Genomic DNA, 18,105 nt, shown 5'->3' on the forward strand with positions numbered 1-18,105 from the left:
CCGCTGCTTAGTGGCCTTCAGAATCCAGGAGGGAGGCCTCGGGCCGGTGCCACTTCTGTCTTTGAAGTCGGTTTCTGTCTGCTTCTGTTTCCCCGGTGCCTGTTGTTTCAAAGCCGCAAACGTTGGTTTCTTCTTTCCTTCTTAATTTTTTGGCTCCTTGGAAATCAGCGAAGTAGCAAGGAAGGCTCTGTTTAGAGGGCGTGAGGGTGTGTATGAGAGCCGGCCAGAGTGCCCGCATGTGTTTCTCCTTCTCTCCCTCTCTCTCTCTCTCTCTCTCTCTCTCTCCTCACTCACTCTTTCCCTGGGGAAGAATCTGAGCCCTTGTTCCTGCAGCCAGGATCACAGACAGCTCGGGGCAAATCACTGGGCTGTTATGAACTCAGCCATGGCAACGGCCATCCGCCAGCCCGAGGACAAGACGTGTTTTGTTCTGTTGTTCCGCACAAAAGGTTCTAGAGATGCCGGAGACAACATGGCCATTGAGAGTTGGAGGCACTGATGCGCGTTTTCTCTCCCTACTATGTGGTTTATATTTAAACTGTCTTAGGCTAATGCACACTGGGGTTTTTGTGTGAATCAAAATCTAAAAATCTCTTTGGCCAGAGCCCAGCTCAACGAAGGCTTAAGACATTCTGAACCTCGCAGAGCTTTTAGGGGTTCGCTGAGAGGAGCTGACCGTGACTGGTAAAACGTGCTAGAAGCTCTAGCGTTGACTTTTCACTTCCCTCCGTCTGCTTACATGAGAAGATCACGTTCGTCAAAAACTGCTTGCTTGGCCTTCTCAGCTCCGCGTTACCCAGCGTCCCTGCTGGAGTGACGCTCGGGAAGGACGCGGTCCGTGGACCACAGCAGTGTCCGAGAAAAGCGCTGCTGTCCCCTAACTAGCCTCAGCTTTCCCCCAGGGGCTGCTCGGCTGATCCTTGACACCAACCCCACGCCGCCTGCCACTCCTCATCCTGGGGACAGCCCCAGTCCCTGACCTAGTCCCTTTGTCCAGTCCCCTTCGTGGCCCAGGGGAGGGGACCACGCTGCGGCTTTCTCGGGCCTTGCCCTGCCGGGCCCCGGAGGTGAGCAGTAGTCGCTTGGCTCAGAGGAAGCCCTCCAGCTGCTCTCCTTTCGAGACAGCCGAACAACTTGGACCATTCTGTCCTTCCTCACTGCAGACCCTGGGACTTGCCATGCATTTGATGGGCCGGGGCTGGAGTATTCTGGCCAAGCCCAGTGGGCTGCCTCTTAGGGGAGAAAACCCCAAACAGGGGTTGAGCCCCAAAGCGGGCCCTTCGGATGGAGTTGGGGGCACGCCACAGGACCAAGAAGAGGGGAGAGGGGACTGCTGGCTAGGAACGGGCCCTCTCGGACTCCCTGGCGCGCATGTCACTGCGGGGCTTTCGAGGATGCCTGCTTTGATTCAGCTGACCCGGGGCGGAGCCCAGGCATCTGCCTTTCTCGCCACCCCCGTGGAGTTGCTGTGGCTCGGCCAAGGACCACACTTTGCGAAGCAAAGGGTCTGAGTCACTTGCGAGTGAGAAGTGGTCCGCTCATGTCTTGGTCTCTGAAAGCTCTTTGTTGCCATCCAGCAGCAGCTCACAGGCTCCAACGTCAGCTCTTCGGAGCTACAGACCCAGGGAATCAGTCGCCCCCTGGAAAGCTTCCCTTGAGATGACGTGCCGTGTCCTCAAACTTAGCATGTCTAAAACGGAACTCATCGTCTCGGTTCCCCAAGCCTGGCTGTCTTCTGGTCAGCCCGAGCTCGGGGACCAGCACGACCCCCATCCGGTCACCCGCACCAGACATTAGGCGTCCTCCTTGGTCCTCCCCAGCCCATCCCCAGCCTCACCGGTGAATCCACCCTGAGCTGTGCCCATCTGACGTGCTAGACGGCTCTCGGACCGCGGCCTCTGCCCCACTCCAGGCTCCCCGTCATCTGTCCCCTGCATTATCACCCTGGGTTCCCGGGCCTCTCCACATCCCCCCTGCTGCTCAGCAGCCAGACCGCTCTCGTGCCACCCCAGTTTGTCCCCTGCGGACAGAGATGCTCTGTGGCGTCATTTGGTTCTGGGGCTAAAGCCCAGAATCCTTAACGCAGCCTTGGTTCAGGTCCGGTAGAGCCCTCGCGCCTTCCTTGTCCTGCCTCCCTCTGCTCTGCGTTCTGTCTTCTTGCGGGCCTGGGAAAGTGCTCTGCTCGTTTCCACCACAGAACTTCTCTTCATGCTCTAAGTCCTTCCTGGAACCCCTCCCTTACCCGTCCTTCTCTCTCCTGACCAAATGAATTCAAATCCATCCTTCCTATTTAAGTTCTGGAAGCCATCCCTGTACCCCACCCCAAGCCTCCAAAAATCGCCGCCGCTCTTTGCTCTTGTAGCACTTGGGAAGTAAAGCCATTGCGTGAATGTCCCTTTGCCCCATAGACTAAACTCCATTAGACTGTGTATTGTGCCTACCTTAGCCCCTCACCGAGTCCCCAGCACCCGGCTCTGTGCTTGGGACTTCGGAAACACTTGGTGAGCGCTGACCGTGCACTGATGGAATGAAGCAGAAAGAATGGACAGTCGCCCCCCCCCCCCCGTCCCCCTGCTGTCATCCACCCCATGCCTGTGATTCCGCTTAGCTGACAGCTTCGGGGACACCAGGCCTTCAGGAGACCCCAGTCACGGAGGTGGTGATCAGAGTGGGGTCATGGGCAAGAGTCTCTCTCGTCTGCGTGAGCACCGAGCTGAGTTGTCCCCCGGAGGGGGGTGCGGCAAGGCAAGAATCTGCACGTTGAGCACGCGCAGAGGTGCCGCTGCGCCTGGGACCACACTCTGAGTGCCACGGCCGCCCAGGGTGGCTCTGCCGCCCTTCTCCGTGAACGGGGAGCGAGTCCAGCTTTTGCAAGCCCCGTGCCGTGGGTTCTGGCTACTGCACTTGCCACTGTAGGCCACAGGTGGCCGCGGTGTGTAAACGAAGAGGTACAGCCGCGTTCCAGGAAAACTGTATTTACAAAAACACGGGCTGTATGTAGTTTGCTGACTCCTGGTTTAGGAGAACTTGGAGCCTTGACTGTGATGGTTGTGAGTGGGAGGTTGCACCTTGTCCTTCGTTCTGGCCCTGACGGGTATCTCTAGAGCTGGGGCCCTGGGCTCAGGATGGCGTGGCCAGCGAGGCGGCGTCTGCCATTCTCGGCCGTACTGGGGACACTATGAAATGAAACAGGATGCTCCTGTGGGCCTATCAAGGGAAAAGAAGGCCTCTTGCCTCCTCCCACATGCCTACGCTCGGAATTGGCTCTGGAAGTGGCAGGCCCAGTGCAGAAGGAAGATTCCGACACTCCTGTTCAAAGATGATGACGAATGTCAAGACGGCAATAGCAGCGCATTCAGCTGAGCACGAGGCCCCGTAAGAGTGCAGGGCGGGTGCCTGGGAGGCTGGCCTGAGCACACGTCACTGCCCTGGCCTCCGCCGCCACCCACTGCCTGTTCTGTCAACGTGAGCACGAACAGTATTGCTATCCGTAGTCAGAAAGCGGATTCTGAGCATTTAGGTTTCCCTGGGATAAGTGTGTGGCATAGGCCCAGACCACCCTTGTGTAAAGATACCTTACACTCTTGGCTAGAGAGAGCTTCTAGACTGACTTAGAAAGTCCAGTGGGGTGATCCATTCATAGGTGGTCAGGGGGCCACCGCACATGCAATGTCAGCCCCGCAGGTCACTGACCAGCGAGGTAGACTATGCTCCACATCCAGCTATGTGATTTCCTATATATTCTTCCTGTGTTGTGTTCCAGAAGCTTCTACTCACATTGGCTGGCAGGATCCATAAGAGTTTTGTCTGTGGGCACCTCGGGGGATTCAGTCGGTGAAGCCTCGCCTTTGGCTCAGGTCATGACCTCAGGGCCCTGGGATCGAGCCCTGAATCAGGCTCCCTGCTCAGCGGGGAGTCTGCTTCTCCCTCTCCATCTGCCCCTCCTCCCCCCCCCGGCTCATGCGTGCTCACACTCTATGTCAAATAAATAAATGAATTTTTTTTTTCTTAAAGAGCTTTGTCTGTGTGTGTGGAACCACAGTGACCGATGTGGTGAGTTGTCGTGTGTGGGAACCAGTACCTACATCCACAAATAAAATCACTTGCTGCAAACGTAGGAGCACTGGCGGGTGCTGAGAATGTCATTCATTGACGTGATCCCCCAAATCCTCCAGTCCCTGGTTTTCCCTGCTGTTCCCAAACTCGCCCCTCGGCATGGGGTATCTGCAGTCCTTCAGAGCAGGAACTCAGAGAGAAACTTGAGCCTTCCTCTGCTGGTAAATCTGGGCCTGAATGGCTTCGTTCTTCTAACCCCACTTGTCTTTTCTGAGCCAGGGAGCAGCTGCGATCGTTCCTTTGAAAGAAACAGAATGCTCTAACCCTTTGGATGAAAGACTGTTTTGAAGTGGCAGCTGTGGGCTTGGAAGGCTGAGTGTTGCCGTTCAAGGGCAAACACGCTGCCGCACCGCACCCCCACTTGCCACCATGAGGAAGGACGTGGTCTTCCCAGGATGCATCCGCGGGACGCACTGAACATCGGCCCAGCTGATGTGTCCGTGCTGGCATGTCTGCTGTGTGCCTGGCCTGCACATTGGGTCTTTCTGTGGAAGCCTCCGAAGAGTACCGAACTCATGAAATCTGAACTAAAACCCCCAAGAATCCAACTCACTTTTCAGAAAATAGCAGAGGCAGCAAGTCAAAAATGTATCTTCCAAAGCAGAGTTCTGTGAGAATAGAATGTTCCGTAGTTACTGTGTAGTATGGTAGCCTGTAGCATGTGCGGCTGTTGAGCATGTGAAATATGAGCATGTGAAAGAGGACAACTGAGGAGCGGAATTGTTTTATTGGCCGCTCTGTTGGACAACATGGTCCCAAGGGCACCCGTGTCTCTTGGTCCAGTGGGGACCAGCTGTGACTTGGTTAGCTGGGGAAGCAGGCGTTCATCTTGATCTTCACACCATCTTACAGGCTGAGAAGGGGGGAGGGGTGAGTGACACCCCACACAGGGGTCTGCGTTCTCCTTACGTAGTGGTACACGAGGCCGAGGGTTGTCGTTGCTCTTGCTTTGGGAGTCTGGAGAGAATTTGTACTTTCAGTGGCCCACTTCTCCCCTCCCCTCATTCCCTAGAGAGCTGTATGACAGAATAAGATGGAACGCCATCCTCCTTGCTCCCAAATATCAAGTATCCAAAGCTCTTGACTTGCTGGTGAACTTGAACTGTTCCGCGCACTGATTCCCGTTGTACGTGGTTTCATAAACCCATTTCATGGAGGTTGGTCTCCATGATGACAGCCAGCTAGCTGTCTTTTTTGCAGTGAAAGAAAGCACACTTTCTTATGAAGCCCTGACCTTTCCTTATTTTCCATAACGGAAGAGGAATCTGGTTTATAGTCCTCTCTTGTGGTGGGTTTAGACAGATGCTACTTTTGAATGGGATGCTCCTTAAAATGGCGCAGCCCATCTCCAGTCCTTCCCTGTCTACTGGAAAGACCACTCCAGGGGCGGGGGTTGCAGCTGGGTTAATGTGCTGGCCTTGAAGCAAATAACTGCTCTCGATTGCTATCAAACATCATGATGCATTCAGTTTCGATTTCCCTGACAAGCCATTTACTTAAAGGCCTGGACGATACAAACAGGATACCTAACCCTGAGGCCACCACTGCTTTAGATGAAGCAGAGATGTCTCCATACTGAAAATCTCACCTGGCTCTGTCCCTTGGGGGGAGCATTATGGACCTCATCAGTAAAAGTTTATTTTGAAAATGAAGAAAAATCTTAAGATGAACCATTAACTGTGGCTCTTTCTTCATTTCACTTCATGGATGCTCATTTTGTCTTTATCTGTTTTTTTGTTTTGTTTTGTTTTGTTTTTCTTTTCTGTTCCTTTGCCTTCAAGTACTTAAATGTCACCCACCAGTTCTGGATTCTTACTCTGAACACATTTTGGGGAAGGAGGCCGGTGGAAGTGTGGTGGGAGGAGGGGGAGGAGGGATAAGGCACTGCTGGTGTTGTCTGGGCTGGGCAGACGTTTTTATTAAAGAGATGAGGGGATTTGATGTTGACATGAATGAAACCTGAATGGACCCAGTGAGTGGATGTTGGTGACTGTACTTGTAGGGACCAAAGAAACCGATCACCCTTCCACAATGCCCATGTTGATATTATTTTCTGAACCCAGCTTCACTGCTGTCCTCTCTGTTGACTTTGTTAGCGGAATAACCGCTCCTCCCTGTCACTCAAGCAGCACTCCCAATCCCCACGAGCCCCAGGTCAATGAGGAAGCCCTAGAACTGTGACTTACTCCCGAACTCGTTGTCGGGTGGCTGCTCTGCTACTCACCCCGAGTAAATTAAGCCACGTTCGCCTCTTGGAGCCCCGGGATCGTCCCCACCAGAGTGTGAGCCGAGGACAGCCACGCTACTGGCCCTCGGCGTGGAGAGCTTGATCGCACAGCACGAGAGGGGAGCCGGCAAGGGCGAGCCCTCTCTGCGAAGGGCTGGTGTTGATGAAGACAGACACGTCTCGCCCGTAACTGCTGCCTTTTCTCTCCTTTGGGTCCAGGCTGCTTTGAATGCTGCATCAAGTGTCTGGGAGGGGTCCCCTACGCCTCTCTGGTGGCCACCATCCTCTGCTTCTCTGGGGTCGCCCTGTTCTGTGGCTGCGGGCACGTGGCCCTGGCGGGCACCGTGGCGATCCTTGAGCAGCACTTCTCCACCAACACCAGTGACCACGCCCTGCTGAGTGAGGTGTAAGTACTGGCTTCCCCGGGGAAGGGCACCCGCCAGGTGACTGCCCCGGGATGGCCCTGCTAGCACGAAAGGGAGGCCTCTGGTTAATGCTTACTTGGACGCAGGCAGAACGAAAGCCCAGGGGAGAAGGCAGAAGGAGGAAGGGCCGAGAAGTCAGGCAGTGTTTGGCCCCGGGGGTGTCTGGCCCAGGTTGCTGTCGGGTGGGCGGCGAGGGCTGCCAGCTGCGGGGTGAGAAGGGCTCCCAGGACGTGGCACAGCCTCATCACGCCCTCCGTCCAGAGGCCCACAGTGTCTACTCTTCACCCTGTGACGAATGTCGCCCTGGCGTCTGTCGTCCTCCTCCCCCCAGGATACAGCTGATGCAGTATGTCATCTACGGGATCGCGTCCTTCTTCTTCTTGTATGGGATCATCCTGCTGGCCGAAGGCTTCTACACCACGAGTGCAGTGAAGGAGCTGCACGGCGAGTTCAAAACCACCGCCTGCGGCCGATGCATCAGCGGGATGGTGAGTCCGAGCTCTGGGTGTCCGCCGCGCACCCAGGGTCCCGCCTCTGGTGGGTCTTTGTATTCAGTGAAGGCTAGACCAGCGGGCATGGATGGCGAGGCCACGACGCAGATGCTGTCCCGCCGTGTTAGGGGGGGGAGCGTGAAGAAACCCTCCAGCATGTTATTGATGGTAAATGAAAATCCCTGGCTGGAGTCCTAACGTTTCCCTTATGCATATCCAGGCAGTAAGGCCCCGAGGGTTTTCGAGCAGAAAGTTGTGAAAGGAGGTCACTTGGGTATTATCTCTGTACCCCCTTGCGTTTGTGGGGGTTTGAATGTGGATTGTGGCCCTAAAGACGGTGTACTGTGAGAAACTGTCCCATTCGTTCTGGAAATACCGAGTGCTTTTTCTACTAAGCACCCGGCTGCGGATCTTGCTAGTCGCTGTGGGTGTGCAAAGAGGAAATCACAGGCTCTCGTCCTCACGCAGCTCAGAGCCAACGCCAGCCCTTGGGCCCAATCCGGCCTGTCATCTGTCTCCGCGCGGCCCACGAGCTGAGAATGGTTTTCTATCCTTAGATTGCTGGGGAAGGTTATATGCGGGAACCAAGTGAAAGTCGCATCTGGGCACCCTAGGTGTGTTGGCCACCAGCCCCACGCGTGAGTTGGTGTGCCATGTGCTGCCGCGTGCTCTCCCAGCAGAGCCGAGTGGTTGGGACACGGCCGGTGCGTGGCCTGCCCAGCCTCCCTGGTCCCTGTCAGGCCTTCTGTGGACATGGGGAACCTTGGGCTTCTCGAGTGTCCCAGAAGGAAACTCGGTGGTAGGTTGGGCAGCTGGGCGGGGGGAGGTGTCCGTGCAGCTGCTCATCCCCGGACGGACCCTTGGTCCTAGGAAAATGGCTGAAAGGCCCTGTCCCTGTGGCTTCCCTGTCTGGCCCTCAGTTCTGCTGTTTCAGAGTCCCCCAGGAAAGGGGGGTGCCCCCGCGAGCCAGCAGTGTGCCCCAGCTGGAACCGAAGGGTCTAGTGAAGAAGGACGGAAGTGACGCTGCTTGGGGAAGGGGAGAGACCAGGTCAGGAGAGGCCCCGAGTGCCAGGCTTAGAACCCACCATTGCACAGGGAGCGCTGGCATCCCACACACGAAGGCGAGCACGATCTCCAAGTGGCTGGGAAAATGGGGTCGGGGTTGAGAGGGAGGCAAGGTCAGCCAGAGCGGAAGGAGGGGGGGCACGGGCCAAGTGGGGGCATGCTGGCCGCTTAGGACTGGGCCGTGGGACTAATGTCGAGAGGACGGGATGAGCGGCCAGGCTCCAGCTGGGCCGTGTGTGCCTGCAGTCGCTGGAGGCCGTGGGGGGGGCGGTGCAGCGTCACCGAGAACCTGGGGTCCGGGTTTCTGTGAACACTGGGGCTGGAAATGACAGAGACCGGTGGTAGGCATGAACAGGGGGACAGAATTGTGGAGGAAAGTGCCCTGGGGAAAAGCACGGTCTACCAGGAAAACTCCAGAAAAGAAGCCTTCATGGGAGAACGGAGGAGAAACAGCCAGAGATGTAAGGACTGTCCTGCATGTAAGGACATGTCTGTCCCCTCCCCCCGCCCCCCCGAGGGTGCAAATCATCTGATAGAGCCTCGGGTCCTATCTCCATGTCACTCCTGCGGTGAATGCCCACCTCCCAGTCCTCTGAACCCACAGGCAATGGCAAGTGGCACCTCAGAGGCTGGCATCTCTGAGCCAGTGAGCTCTGGAAAGTTCTCTGATAGCTGGTTCTGCCCTGGCTCTGCCCTCTGGCAGGCTGCCCGTCCTGTCCTCCATCAGGGGCTGGGCTAGTCCTCAGTTCCCATAGCATGGCTGCCCCCAGCCTGTACCTGTGACGGTCGTCCTGAGGGCAGGACTGCCAGCCGTGATGCCCGCATGGACAGCGCTCCTGCGGGAAGCCGGGGGCCTCTCTGTACCCAGTGACTGCCATCAGCAAGGTCTTACACCAGGACCTGGTGCAGCTCTGTGTCGCTATCCCTGTCAGCGCCAGGCCGGGGAGATAGTGCGCACGGGGAGCCGTCCCATCAGCACGGAGCTGCGTGGGGCCCGTGGCACCGTGTGAGCTCCCCGGAATAACAGCGTGTGGGGGACTTCGTAATGGCACTGTTGGGATTTCGGACTTGGCGGGGCCCTTGTGGGATCCGTGTGCCTCCTCTGTGCTCACATGCGGGGAGGGAGGTGTGCGTGTGCCCCCATGCGTGTGTGTGCCCGTGCACACGGCGTGTCCCCGGTTACATCGCCCCCAGAGGGGCACGGGTGGGACAGATGCCGTGCAGCAGTGAGCCCCCCGCTCGCTTGTTTAACCCTTTAATTCTTGGATGATAGGAGCCTCTCCAACTCCACATCCCCTATGGGACTGTCCTGATGGGACTGTCATTTCAATTTGGCTTTTTTTTTTTTTTTAAGATTTTATTTATTTATTTGACAGAGATCACAAGTAGACAGAGAAGCAGGCAGAGAGAGAGGAGGAAGCAGGCTCCCCGCTGAGCAGAGAGCCCGATGCGGGGCTCGACCCCAGGACCCTGGGATCACGACCTGAGCCGAAGGCAGAGGCTTTAACCTACTGAGCCACCCAGGTGCCCCTCAATTTGGCTTTTTAAGATGAAGTCCACAGCACAGGGAAATAAATGAGTTTTATTTAAAAAAAAAGATACAACTACTCTCCAACTTGGGGGTGGTGGTGCTTAGGTCGGGGAAGGAAGCAACCATAGGAGGAAGAAGAGAAGTCAGGAGCCTAGGGGAGAGAGCAGCAGAAAGTAGATGTGTGGGGGAACCTCAAGCCGGTTCCCCCCTCACTCGGGGGGCTCCGGTTTCTGCCCCAGTGCAGGGCACATCTGCCTGGTGTTGAGCATGTTGGGGGACAGTCTTTGTAAAGTCACTCCCCGAGGTGGCCCTAATCCCTTGGCAGCCCGTGAGAGCAAACTGAAACCAAAGCCAGAGTCGGGGCGCTAGAATCCCAGAAGAGGAAACTTAAGAAGCAGCATGCCCCGTGCCCCGTGGGCTTCCCCTGAGCCAGCTGCTGCACTAGCAGCCTGTGACATGGGGTCTGAATTTGGACTCCGTGTCTCCCTCGCGACATCTCTCCCTACGCTCGCGCTGCTGCCCCGGTGCAGCGGATGTGTGTCCCCACACACCTGCACAGGTCGCGAAAGATGTTAACGTGCCTCAGTTTACCTTGTAAAGGCATTCAATAGGAGGGCGGTAGAGAGTGCCCCAGAGCTGTGCCGGGGCCTGGGCTCAGGGCGGTTCTTGGGGACCAGGCACGGGTGTGCAGGGGACTTCTGGCCCAGCAGGTCAGGCGTGAAGACCTCCGCCCCGCCGCCAGCACAGCTCACTTTTACCTCCTTTACATGTTCAGTTTTATTCAAGAAATCTCTGTTCCAAAACGTTGAAAAGCCACCCTGGGTGCCTTGAACACGGGTTGGCTTCATACGTCGTACTTCACGGCCGCTGTGGTGGTGAAACACGGAAGGGCCGGAAGGGCTGCGGCAGTCCTGTGGCCAGCACGTCTGTGGGCGCCGTTTTCCCGAAGTATTTATCCGTTTCGAGTCTGTCCCATTTTGGTACTTCTTACAGTACTGCAAACTTTCTCATCACTCTGTTGTTCGTGGAGATGTCTGAGGTGGCTAGAGGCAGTCACTGACACAGGCTGGGTCCGTTCTTCCTGCTCCACGGACCAGCCATCGGCCCCATCTTTCTCCCTCGGGCCTCCCTATTCTGCGAGACACAAAAGTACTGAAACCAGGCCAGTTACTAACCCTACAGTGGCCTCTAAGTGTTCAAGGGAGAGGAAGAGTCACCTGTCTCTCTCACTTTCCACCAAAAGCTAGAAATGACCAAGCTTAGCGAGGAAAGTAAGTCGAGAGCCCGGCCAGGCGGAAAGCCGGTCTTCTTGCGCGCCAAACCGCCAAGGAGTGAATGCGAAGGAAAGTTCTTAAAGGAAATGGAAGGTGTTAGTCCAGTGAACACACAAGCGATAAGAGACCGTTGTAGTTCTCTGGACCGAAGGGCAGACCAGCTGGAACACGGGGAGGAAGCCGCAGAAGGGATTGGGAAGCCAGCAGAGGTTGCTTCACGGGCTAAGGAGAGAAGCCGACCCCACCACATCGGAGCGCCGAGCGCAGCAGCGCGGATTTCCACTGGAGACCAGACCGCCTTCCACTGGAAGAAGATGCCCCCGATGACTTGCATAGCTGGAGGGGAGAGGTCAGCGCCTGGCTTCAGAGTCGCAAAGGGCAGGCTGACCTCTCGCTAGCGGCTGGTGACGGAAAGGGCTCCTGCTGAAGCCGTCGCGGCACTGGAGAGGACTCTGTCCAGTTCTGAAAGCGGTTCGGTGGGTGACACGCCGTCGCACAGCCCGGCCTGGGGCAGCACTGCGGAGTGAAAGGAAGAGGCATCTGCTGCACAGACGTCACTGCCGCGCAGCCAGCAGCGACCTTCCGCCGGCCGGAACACGGACCCACTCAACGCTCGGGTGACGGTTAGCGTTTTTGAGCAAAAAAGTATATTTTCTTAGAGGTCAGTACCTTGTCTTCTCCAGACCTGATGTTCTTGCACACTTACCAGACTACAGTATAAACAGGAGTTTGCACTGGGAAACCCCCAAAGTAAATTGACTCGCTTTACTGTGATGGTCTGAACCAGATGGCAGGATCTTGGAGGCAGGACGGTACCTTCGAGGGGACCGGGGAACAGAGATGCCTTGGAGCATGCTAGGTGACCGGGAGCCCTGATGACAGCTAGGGCAGACCAGCTTCCGCCAGAAAGCTCCGTGAGCTCTACCCACCTGGGACAGCGAAGCTGCCCTTTGTCCATGAGCAGGCCCGGTGCTCACCGGTCCATTAGGAGAAAGCCGCTACTGGGGAGCGCATTCTGGAAGCGCCTGTGAAGGCCTACGGCCCCAGGACAGGATAGGTCCGCAGGGGGAGCTCTCCACAGGCGTGTCCTGCGGAGCCCGGACGGCCTCTGGAAGGCCACGTTCAAGTCTTTTCTTTTTAATTACTCTGCGAAGATCCTTTTGAAGGGTGGGTCGGGCAAAGCAGCCTGGTCTGGAGCAGCCCATCCGTAAGCACAGGGCCCACAGGGAGTGTGAAACTGCTGAAACGGGCTTTACTCTCCCTAGAAATGCAAATGCCTCTGTAAGGATCAGTGCCCCGAGATACAAGCAAAAGTGACTTCTGCGGTTTCCTCGGTGCGAGCCTGTCCCCCCAGCAGCCCTGAGCTCCTCCAGCGCGCTCTTGCAGGATGGAGGGCACCGGCTCTGCAGGTCTTGAGCATCGCCTGAAGAGCAGTGCCCAGTGACCATGGCTCCGCGGGTGCCCGTTCTGAAAACAGGACGATCCTGAGCTGACGTTTTTGGAACAGCTTTTCACCAGTCTCTGAAACTGGTAGTCAAGGCAGGTTAGGCGGTGAAGCGAAGCCCCCGGACGAGGTTCTTCCCGAAGCTGTCCACGCCCACGTGTGCAGAGCAGGCCGGAGAGCGGCCGTGCGCCCAGAACTGCTGCGCATCTTCCAGATGAAACAGCGGAGAGGGAAAGGGGTTGTACCAGACACTGTGCCTTAAGCTTGTGTTTAGGGCTGTTTCAGACTGTTACCTAATGCGTTTAGTGATTTCGTGGGCCTGTGAAACTAGGGAAGTTCCTTTCAAGAAAGGGCTTCCTGGAGCACCTGTCCCCGTACTACGCTTGCGGCGCAGAACATCAAGGCCCGTGAAAGCAGCCGGACGCTCTGCACGGCGAGTCCAGGAAAGAGCGGCAGGTGGGCGGCCAGCTCCTGAGAAGGGGACCTGCACAGGCGGTCACACTGTCCATCGTGGAGCTCCGGAAAGCGTGACCGCCCTGGCCCAGCCCTCGCTTCCCCTCTCCCTGTCACCGGGCCCATCGCTCCCATGGCTCAGGCGGTGCTGGGAACGCAGCCCCCGGGTTCGCCATCCAGCCAGAGCTGTGTGAGCGCTGCGCCCCCAGGTGCTGTACCCTGCCCTGTCCCCCCGCGGTAATCGTTGTTCTTCCTTTGTCTGCTCAGTTCGTGTTCCTCACCTACGTGCTGGGAGTGGCCTGGCTGGGTGTGTTTGGTTTCTCCGCCGTGCCCGTGTTTATGTTCTACAACATCTGGTCAACCTGTGAGGTCATCAAGTCGCCGCAGACCAACGGCACGGCCGCTGTGGAGCAGATCTGCGTGGACATCCGACAATACGGTACCGTCCCCTTCCGTTGCCCCGCGGAACCTCTAGCCTCTTGCGCAGCCCTCTGGCCCGGAGTGATTACACGGGTGGCTTTTTGAATCACCGTGATCGCTGTCATATGTTATTCTTAACGTATGCTCTGTTTTCTGGAGGGAAACATCACTTGCACTCTTAGTTGTAATACAGATTTTTGTTGTATTTTCAAGTATGGAACAAAGGAAACTTTTCAAACTGGGTTACCAAGTAGCAGTGCATTATAATCCATCTTCTGGACATCAAAAGCTTATCTTTTCAGTTTTGTACCATTCAAGTCTTTATCCAAAATATTGTGTATACCCTGTAGTCCAATTAATTTCCATGTCCCACTCTTCAATCCGGGCTTTTAAAATGACCAACTGCTTAAATTTCAGCTCTCCTGGAAAACGCAACAAAATCTAGACATTTTAAAGTCATCAGACTGAACTCAATAAAATCTGGCTTGTTGGAAACTCCTTCAAACCCATTTTCTAATGAATGAGATACTTGCAATGGGCAGCTAAGGTTGGTTCATTTTGACAAGCCGCAGAAGGGCCATTGCTCTTCCTGTCAATTAAATTGAGAGGCAGCCTCCCAAGTCAGGACTTTAATGAGTGCTTCTTGCCAAGATGCTGAGGAACCCTGTTCCTGGCAGAAACAGCAAGGCGGTGGAGGGGTGGGGTGGGTACTTTTCATTAAAATTAAAGACAAGATTTCTCAGGAGAGAGGACGGTTTCATTTGTGCTTCTTGTTTTTCCCATGGGGCTCGGCTTCAACATCTTTTCTTACAACATAATGAGAAACTTGCCCCGGACTGCCCACTGGAGTAGTTTTCTCATGAACACCAAGGTTCAGCTGCACTGGTCTCCCCGATGGTTTGAAAACAGAGCCTAAAGATGATTTTTTAAAAGTGTCTGGGAATGTCTAGATGTATATCATTTCCTTCGTCTTAAATATTTGACTCAAAACTTCTGGCCATTAGCGATCCTATTTTTAAGTCTTCTGTATGTGAAATCACTGGTTTCATGGACAGCGTGGGGACTTGTCATGGCCCGTTCTCCTCCAGCATCTCTGGGCCCATGGCAGGGATGGAAGGGCTAAGGGACTTTTTAAAGAAAGCCTTCCTTACCTCCTGGGAGAAGAGTAGCTTGAGCTGTGTTTATAAAAAATTAAAAAAAATTTTTTTTATAAACATATAATGTTATTTTTATCCCCATGTGTTTAATATTTAAAAGCACACACGTAGTACACGGCACAGAGACCAGCAACCCGGTGGGCCGTGGCGCAGCAGAGAGGCAGGACAGGGGGTACAGGGGGTACAGGGGACTGGACTCCACCATGCTTCCATTTTTTAAAATTTCCAATTGGATTTCCAATCCCAGTGAAAATGAATATAAAAGACCTACAGAATCCAAATTCCATATACTTTGAGTATAGACCCTCAATTTTGGGACTTCAGTAGGAAGTCCATGGACTGGGAAATCCTATATGAAGGTGGCTGTCCTCCAGCTGTTTAACCGGTTGGAAAATCAATTTTTACAATATGAGGTCAACTCAAGCAAGCACAATTGGCAGGGAGAACGAAGCAGCTTAAAGCACTTAAGGACCAGTTGACTTGGCTCTTGTCCTGCTAAGGAGGACTTCTTGCTGATTCTCAGAGGCCTGGTCGGCAGACATGTCTTGTTGGCGGGGACGAGTGAGAGCAAGGGCCACTGCGGTGGGGGGCACTAACCGACCACTAACCTTCTGTTGGGCTTTACCTCACAGGAATCATCCCTTGGAACGCTTTCCCAGGGAAGATCTGCGGCTCCGCCCTCGAGAACATCTGCAACACCAATGAGGTAAATCCTTCTCCTGTCAGGGTCTGGACATGGCCGCTTGGCAGAGCCGGCTGAGGAAAGGGCCCTCCTGGCGGGACAGAGCAGCAGGTGGTACAGATGTGAGGAAGGAAGGCTTTTCTCTGCAGACTTTTTAAGATCAAACCAATAGTCTGTCTTCACCCATACTCACCCATTTCTGACCTAGAAAATGCCCCTTCTGCATGGTCCAGCCGGTTCAGGGAGGACCCTTAGTACTCCGAGAGCTTTCTCTTCGGGCACTAATTTGAGAGTGACCCTAACCGCCTCCATCAGAAAACACACGTAGATTCTTCTCTTTCGCCTTCACACGGTTTTTCAAAGTGGGACATTTATCACGGGACAGATGCAAATTTTCATATAGAAAAGATCCCCTTTAAAAAAAAAAACCCTAGAATTTGTATAGAAGCCCAATTCCTCTCAATCTAGTCACAGCTAGTCATCACTACTTCTCACTCACTCTTAGCTCGCAGTACACCCTAACCCACTTTGCTTTAAACTCAGGCCTCAGAACAGGCTTGCGGCATTGGTTAGAGCTGTTTTCTCAAGGGCACCAGGGGGAGCTCGCATCCTTCGGGGAATCCGAGCCTGCTTTGGGAAAGCCACAAGTTACTGAAATCACCAGCGGCCCCCCCCCAATCGCCGGCCAGTTGGCTTTTCCGTACCAGGGCCTGGTTCCAAGCAGGGGCTCCCAAGGGTGGCGGCACAGGGCAGTCGTGAGGAGAATTATACCCCCCACCCCTGAGATTTAACTAGTCGTGGGTACAGCCCAGGCCTCAGGAAGCTTTAGCTAAGCCCCCTAGCCCCCACCAGGGAGTGGCCACGGGCACACGGCCCGGGGGAAAGCAGCCCTAGAGGAGCAGGACCAGGTAGAGGCCTGTCCCTTCCGTCTACAGTGCTCACCCGGTGCCGTTCTTTCCTAGTTCTACATGTCCTACCACCTGTTCATCGTGGCCTGCGCCGGAGCTGGCGCCACCGTCATCGCGCTGGTGAGTAGCCGCGGCCCCACGCCCACCTAGTGCCGCTCCCTCCCTCTAGGCTCTCCTGCCAGCCGTGCCTTCCTGCGGTCTGCCTCCGGGACGGAGCCCCGGTTCCACATCACCCGTGTAGATCTCCCCCCGGGCTGGGGCGCAGGCAGAGCGTGCTGCCGGTTAGACCCAGCGCGCAGGTGGCAGAACTTGGATTCTGCTGGAAGACGACAGGGTAGTACCCAGGCCTGGCCTAGGACAGGGGTGCACCGTGAGCCTGGACTGGCCGGGCATCTCTGCCAAGAGATCTGCGTTTCCAGCTGGCACTGCCTGTAGGTAGCCCTCCGCCCGGGACGGTTGAGCCGCTTCGGTGATCTCCTCTGCCACTGAGCCGCTGTTTCGAGGGGGACACACAGGGTTCACTTTCTGCCACCGCCGGGTGCATCTCTTTTCAAACGTATCACCACATAACCTTGTTTGATGTGGTTCTGCTCCAAGATACCTGATTTAGTGTAGACCACGGCGGTGTTAACACTGAGCTCCTGGTGTCTGCACTACAGCTCCTACCTGAAGGAAGCTCCGTGGTCCCTCCGAGCCGTCTCGCTCTCTGGAGACTTTCGAGAGCCCTTCGTTCGGCACGGTGGTCAGGAAACCTGTAAAGAGCAAAATCACAGAATGCAAACCCCCTCCCTGCCCCAGCACGGACTCGCCTGCGGCAGGGCGGCTCCGTGAGAGACTGAGACAAGCCGCTGGCGCCTTGGCTGACCGCAGCTGGGAGCCTAACCCCAGGCCCCACTCTGCGTGTCCGCCGGGGACCAGGCCCGTGCCGCGAGCAGGGACAGTCACACGGAGGGAAAGGGGCAGATAGGGAACCGGCCGCTAAGGAGGAGCAAGTATAAAGGGCCCCGGGTTCCTGCGTGTACGGCCAAGAGGTCGGGAGGGCTTGCTGTGGGTGTTCAAGAAATCGAGGCTCGGTAGCCCCAGAGGGAAACTTTCTGGCCCCCGCAAACAACGGCCTTTCCCATCCTGGGGGGCGACCTGTGCTCTTGCTGAGCGAGGGGCCAGCGGTGGATTCCATGCTGCCACAGGGGCCGGCTGGGGAAGACCAGGGGACACGGGCCCCCCAGCTGCCCCTGGTGCTTTCATCTTCTAGCACCTCCCAGGCTTCTGCATCAACAGCCTGAGGGCAGAGGCCAGGACTAGCGTGCATATGAAGCACGAGGACGTCTGTGTGCCCCGCAGGACCCCCTTCTGGGTGATGATAGATGGGGAAGAAGCCAGGCCGCGGGTCCCGAGCGGGCGGCCGTCCTGACTGCCGTTGTCTTACTGTCCGTTCTGTTCTCTTCCACCAGCTGATCTACATGATGGCTACTACCTATAACTATGCCGTCTTGAAGTTTAAGAGTCGGGAAGATTGCTGCACTAAATTCTAAATTGCTTAAGGCCGACGAGGAGCCGTAGGGAGCGCTCCTCGGGAGCCTGACCTCTCCCTGACTAAAGCCGAGCCTAGGTTGCTGCAGTCTGGTGACAGGAATTTGTAAATAGCTCTAGTCCACTCATTTCGCATTGTAGATTAATAAGATGACTTACCCTGAGTGAATTACAAAAAGATGAGATCTGGCTATTTCCACGTTGTGAAAAGGATTCAGTTATGTACTGACCTTGGTGAGCATCCGTTAAAAACTAATTCTCTTGAACTTGGAGCAGTATCTCTAAATGAAGTGTTAAAACTTTGTAACACCGGCCTTGTCTGTTATTGTCGCTTGCTTGATAACCAGTACCAGTGCTGGAGAGGAGATGGCAGAGAGACGCG

At 55.6% G+C, this 18,105-nt stretch overlaps 1 protein-coding gene across 6 annotated transcripts in view; it reads left to right on the forward strand.

The window, feature by feature from the left end:
* GPM6B (glycoprotein M6B) overlaps positions 1 to 18,105 on the forward strand; it is a 153,574-nt gene that overhangs the window by 132,337 nt on the left and 3,132 nt on the right. For 3 of the 6 annotated variants that reach the window (XM_044235932.1, XM_044235929.1, XM_044235931.1), the window contains 5 exons: positions 6,563 to 6,749; positions 7,100 to 7,256; positions 13,294 to 13,465; positions 15,236 to 15,309; positions 16,248 to 16,313. In XM_044235932.1, coding sequence (XP_044091867.1) covers positions 6,563 to 6,749; positions 7,100 to 7,256; positions 13,294 to 13,465; positions 15,236 to 15,309; positions 16,248 to 16,313 — 656 coding nt within the window. Of the gene's footprint in view, positions 1 to 6,562; positions 6,750 to 7,099; positions 7,257 to 13,293; positions 13,466 to 15,235; positions 15,310 to 16,247; positions 16,314 to 17,644; positions 18,031 to 18,105 lie in introns of those variants that run through there. The other 3 variants (XM_044235930.1, XM_044235933.1, XR_006382572.1) reach the window with 2 other exon arrangements.

Source organism: Neovison vison, chromosome X (genome assembly GCF_020171115.1).
Source record: "Neovison vison isolate M4711 chromosome X, ASM_NN_V1, whole genome shotgun sequence".
In the NCBI taxonomy this organism is placed as follows: Eukaryota; Metazoa; Chordata; class Mammalia; order Carnivora; family Mustelidae; genus Neogale; species Neogale vison.